This window comes from Micropterus dolomieu, linkage group LG04, assembly GCF_021292245.1.
Source record: "Micropterus dolomieu isolate WLL.071019.BEF.003 ecotype Adirondacks linkage group LG04, ASM2129224v1, whole genome shotgun sequence".
NCBI lineage: Eukaryota > Metazoa > Chordata > Actinopteri > Centrarchiformes > Centrarchidae > Micropterus > Micropterus dolomieu.
The window spans coordinates 28,331,118-28,337,117 of NC_060153.1; the positions used below are offsets into that span (position 1 = coordinate 28,331,118).

Here is a 6,000-nt window from a genome sequence, read left to right on the forward strand (position 1 = left end):
TTTATCACTACAATCACATTTTGATTTAATGCATTTAAACTGGGTAAATGGTAGCCTGGCTATTGAGTCATTTTCATAAACAACCAAGATGGTTGCCGTTGATGTGGAACTGAAGCCTCTTGAAGTTTACTGAGTCTCTTTAGCAGTTTACTTACATATGAAGGACAAGGCACAGTCTTTGGTTGACAACTATGTACATATTTTGGACAGGGAGGACAGATAATTTGAAGGAGGAGTCAAAGAAGCCATCTACACTAGAGTGGAGAAACCACCTCTCAACAGGGAGGAGGTCTGCGACACAACTTCCCCACTTACAATGGTGTCTGTGACAAAGTGGGTTTGCTCACCACTTGTTCCATACAGGTCATTATCTATAGTACACCTTCTAGTATATATAAGTGTTTATTTATAAGTGCACCACTTACTACCCCGGGTTTTTTGTGTTTGCACTATGTTACAGTCTAAAGCAAAGCATATGGTAAGTTAGAGTAAACACACACAGTCATAAGTTAGTTTCAGTTCCTTTTTATTAGGTTGCAAGTTTAAACATGGTTTAATTGTTTTCCTGTGTTAATACTTACAATTGTTTATTCCTTTGTTCAGTTCCACCATGCAGGACTATTGTTTTGGGAGGGGCCGGCCTAAGCATTTCCTGATTTATAGGAATAGGGTGGTCATGGATGACATATCCGGGGCAAACCAAGTAGAGGGTTTTCTTTCTTTATAGGAATGTTTCTTTTGGTTATTATAAATAAATGTATAAATATGCCTGACCTGTTTTCTAGTCATTGGACGTGGAGTGAACTGGTAACTGGTTTACAAATGTTAAGAGACGTCTAGATAATAATGTTATGGAGTAGATCAACCTGCATTAGAATGGGATGGGCTGAGTTATTTTCCTTGTTTGTTTGTTTGTTGAGTTATCCGTGTACTGCAGACCACTGTAAATAAAACAGTCACCTCTGGAAACATACGATGTTTGAGTCTGCCTACCTACCACCTTCCTAGCCACTCTGGTCAGGCTACACCACAGTGTCCTTTCATCCCTTCCCAGGAGATTGAACACTTACATTTCGGCCTCATGTGCCAACGACGGCCGTTCAGATTTGGCCTCACATGACTCCAACATCCGTAACGACTACTGTTACAACAGCCAGGAGCACTAATGAAAAAGCAGCATCCATCACCTTGATAAGTGCTGTCAGTCAAAATTGAAGAAGCCTCTTGGATACGAGAAGAAATGTCTTCAGCCAAGTCCAGTTGCCTTCTGATAGGTTGTAGATCTATCCAATTGTGTCCAGAGGCCTTTTTGTCTGCGCCCGTTGATAACGCGAAATCGAATACTTCCATTTGCGAATTAGTCTGCGGAGTCAGACACTGTCCTCCTTTCACTGTCACGATTCGAGGCCGAGTCTTTGTCTTGTGTTTTTCGTCAGTTTGAATAGTTGAAAGTTTTGCGAGGAAGAATATGGCCTCTGCTGTGATACAAAGCCATTTGACAGGAGGCCGGCTGTTTGGTAGAAGGCATGTAAGTTATGTAACAGAAGGGCCTTGGTGAGTGTAAAAATGATTCAGACTGGAATAAACGGGTGCTTTTCTGTTGCATAACTAGATGACACCTCTGTGTCCCTTCCATCCACACATACACAAACACTTTATTTAATAAACTGAAGGAGCATAAACAGTGCACGTCCTCCATCTCCTACCGTTACTCCTTTAAAGTTTCTCAAGCAGCTTTTCCACACTGCACATAACACACAGATACAGGCATGAGTATCATGCTGATTCACTCTTATAAAATCACTGACTCTGGTGAAGTATGATCTAAAGCAAGCAACAGGTGGACAAGAAAACAAGTTGATAGCAGTAAAACAACAGTAGCGCCACCTCAGAAGTGTTTATGTGTAGAATATCTGCTTCTAGTGTTTTGCTGTGAATCTGTACTAAAAAAGCATTGCTGTGCCTCATTTGTAAGACTGCATCATAAAATACTAAGAAACACCAGTTGTGGCACTATATTATGTCATATTTTATACCCTTCTTACTATCAACAGCTTTATTAAATTTCACACGTTTAGAAGTGTAAAACCTTGTAAAATATTCCTTGTTTCCCCACAAATTAACACTTGCTTTTGTAGCATTTGTTTCTCCAAATTAAGGCCAACAATATTCCATAAATGCGATCAGCCCAGAGTTTTTCAGCTAAAATCGTTACTGTTCAAAAACGTGAAAGGGCATTTAAAAGGTTTGGCATCTTTCAAAGCCAAACATCTTTGTTGGAGTCAATATAATACTGGATCGTTGCAAACGAAATGTCTCCATCAGGTCTGCCAGCTCCTTAGTCATTCAACTGATTCAGATCCTTATTTTTGGGCTGCTCAAAAACGTAATGAACAAAAGATATCGCCCCCCCACATGAAATGTCACACTTTCTCTTTTTTGGGCTTTGGTTGTAGGCCTCAGTGTGTTGAATAATGTGTAGTAGAAGTGTTGATTACAGTTTCTACTGTTGGTCATTGATAAATTTGTTCATCCAACATAATTATGATATATTGTAAAAAATATAGTTTATTGGTGAATTATTTTGAGGCAACGGCTGGTGTACAAAGTGATGAACACATACAAATGGGCAGATTCATGGAAAAACCAATGAAGGATTTTTGTAATTTGCTGTTCCACCAGAGCCTCCAGAGCAGCGTCATAGATTGTCCAAGTCTTAGGAATGCTACTGGAGGTATGAACACCGTTTTCCCAAACACGTTGTTTGGTGTTTTTATGATCGTGGTGGAGAGCGCTTTCTAAAGCTATTCATTTTATTGATTGTCTGAGTTCTGTTAACTCTCACTGTATGTTTTCACCACTCTTTCTACACAGCAAAAACATGAGATTTTAATACTCAGGTTTTATGAAATTGATCAACAGGTCACAACATTGGAGCATACAGTGAACATAAACACCCTGTACCCTGTATCAGTTTTGACAATTCCCCGTGTCGAAACAAAAGTGGAAGTTAGTTTTACTTTGTGCAATGTATTTTGAACGCTAAGTCAAGATGACAGTTTTAACCCAAACATTAAAAGTACTACTCCAGTAATATTAAAACAAGCTCACTGTAGTTCAAATCTGATCTTTTTTTAACGAAGTTTCTGACCTGCCAGAAAAACATCACATTGTCTACCAGCCAGATCATTAATCAGATGTCCTTTATCCCTGTGTATTTCCTTTCAAACTGAATAGCAAACTGAATCATTTGGCAGAAATTCCTTCTGATTCTATAGTTAGTTGGGGGGTGACCAATTCAGGCATAAATCAGGCTTAATCCAAGCTGTTTCTGCCTAGTTTTATATGTCGCTCCAAAATTTCCTGGGTTGAGATCTGGTTACCGTAGCATATAATTCACATCATCTTCATACTCATCAAACCGTTCAGTGACTTCTCATGCCATGTCAATTTGTCACTCTGGAATAGACCACTTCTATTAGAACTGTTTTACTGGAAGATAAAGTTGCCATCCTGATTCAAAATCGAGATCAACTGGCCTGCTCAGTATTGTTGTTCACGACATAGAATGATAGGATGTTGACACTTTGTCTTTCTGTAACACCGTGAGTCCTTTTTGTTGAGGCCCTGTTTTACCATCAGTCTTTGAAGAGTGGAACTGGACTCAAGTTATTGAATTTTTGTGTCCTTGTCTATTCTGCAGTTTCCTTCACTTTTAAATATCTTTTACAAAATGTGGCTTTTCGGTTTTGCAGAGGTTGCTCTCTTCTTTATTGTTCGGTATTTCTTTGAATTTTCAGATGTCCTGAATAAGAAAAACATGTTCTTTGCCTCCTAGCTGCATGCAGGTTAACTTGACATGTCAAACTATTTCCTTTATGCACCACTTTGTCGGTAAGACAGGTTACATCATACTGCACCTTTCAACTTCAAAGGATATAAATAATGTGATACAAAAATCCAATCTATTGTGTTGATAATGTGGAGCCCTAGTTCAAGCATAAATCATAACCATAAGGAACAGTGCGTTTCATTGTCCTCAGAGAAAGTTGATTCTCCTGTCTGTTCTTTAGTTGCTGACCATAGAAATGTCTCCATCCCATCAAAATAAACAGCAGTGAGTCTTGTTTATGTAAGTCACTGTTGGATCGCTCTGATTCTGTGCCCTCAGTTCCTCTCTCATACGAAGCTTTATGATGCAAAATACATAGAGAAATATGTAAGGAAAATCAGCAGGATGATCCCCCTCATGGCCACCCAGCCATAGTTTATCATACATATGTAAAAATATTCAAATTAAACCCCACCAATACCAGCAGGTATTGCATTATTTGAAATGATCAATATGTACGTTATGCTTCTCTTTTGACATGATAAGTGGAGAATGTGTTGTGTGAGTTTATATGCATATGTTTTTATTAAACCCTACCAGCATTTCTTTTAGTGATGCCTTTTGTGATCTGAGCAAAATGAAAAACTATTATTAATGTATGGAAAACATTATGGGCCAAATTTACTAAAGGTTTTACATGAGTAAAAACGTGTGCAAAGTTGATATCACCAGCAAAATAACACATAAGCTGATCTGCTAACGGTGTGCACGGATAATGACGTCTTTCGAAAGTGCAAGATAGCACCTGCTGTTCTTTTACTACTTTTGCCTTAATGAATATGCAATTCGGGGCGTGTCAATTTTATTGTGAAAAGTAATGTGAGGGTAACATGCAAATACATTTATTTACTACACACAGTGTGATCTACCAAGCCTAAACGCAATTTCATGTGAGTGCAACAGCATCTGTATTTAATACGTTTGAAAGGAAGGTACAAACCGCAAAGTGTTGCGCAGAGATGGCTGCTGTTGTTGCTGCCAGAAGGAGACACAGCCGTAATGAAAGAAAACGTAGAGAAATTAACAATATTAGAAAATATTATTCCATATCCAAAATTATTTTATTTTATTTAATCGATGAACTATATGAATTGATTTTTTTATTTGTGTTTTCCTTTAGCTTTGGCAATACTGTTGTATTAACATTCATGCCAATAAAGCAAATTTAAGACCAGACTTCTTTTCTCCGTGAGATGGAAGAATTTAGAAAGTTGTGTGGCGCTGCGGAGAGCCGCCAGCTGCAATGCATGGATCATGTGTAAAATGAATCCAGCCACAGTCGGGGATTGTTCCCTCTGGCTGGATGAAGCACGATCTGCTGGCATTTCCTCACGTCTGGGTCATTCCAGCATACTGTATCTGTTTCTGCTGAGGTTTCCCAAAGCATTTTTCAGGTGTGCTGTCCCAAGTACTTCGTGCAATCTCAGGCAGGATGGGCAGGTACGATTTCCACATACTCGGGACGCACTGAATGAAACAAACCAAGGTTTTTACGCAGTGGCTGCTTTCCCTCCTGACTCTCCATGGCGGAAACCATTAAAACATGCAAAACCCTAAATACTGCCACCTCCATTGTGTTTGCTCCTGTTGTCATCTACGCAATAATTCTTAGTTGATCACCCACAACAGATACTACAATTGTACGTGCAATATTTTAGAATGCACACGCAATAGTACTCTTTATTTGGGATGTTAGTAAATCCGGTCCTATGTCACATAGCAGGAGATATAACGTAGTTCGTGTAAAATATTCATGACAGTCTTCCTCTCTTCCATGCTGTTTTTCAGGCACGTTACAAGCAGAGTCTTGACCCCACGGTGGACGAAGTGAAGAAGCTGTGCACGTCACTGAGACGCAACGCCAAGGAGGAGCGAGTCCTCTTCCACTACAATGGCCACGGGGTGCCACGGCCCACTGTCAATGGAGAGATCTGGGTCTTCAATAAGGTACCACACACAAACTCTCTATATTAATGCAGCAGTAAATCTCCTAGTCCCAAACAGCATAACCACAGTAGTACTGCATTCACATAACAAACAGTTGTGACATTTCAGTTGCATTTATTGAACTGAACCACATAATAGGCCAAATCATGCTGTTTTGGTCT

At 39.3% G+C, this 6,000-nt stretch overlaps 1 protein-coding gene across 4 annotated transcripts in view; it reads left to right on the forward strand.

The window, feature by feature from the left end:
• The window catches only part of rptor (regulatory associated protein of MTOR, complex 1), a 192,223-nt gene that overhangs the window by 57,085 nt on the left and 129,138 nt on the right, over positions 1–6,000 (forward strand). For all 4 annotated transcript variants that reach the window (XR_006824712.1, XM_046046575.1, XM_046046577.1 and 1 more), the window contains exon 5: positions 5,681–5,839. Coding sequence is in view for 3 of the 4 variants with exons in the window: in XM_046046575.1 (XP_045902531.1) it covers positions 5,681–5,839 (159 nt within the window). In the remaining variant the exon portion in view is untranslated. The remainder of the gene's footprint in view (positions 1–5,680; positions 5,840–6,000) is intronic.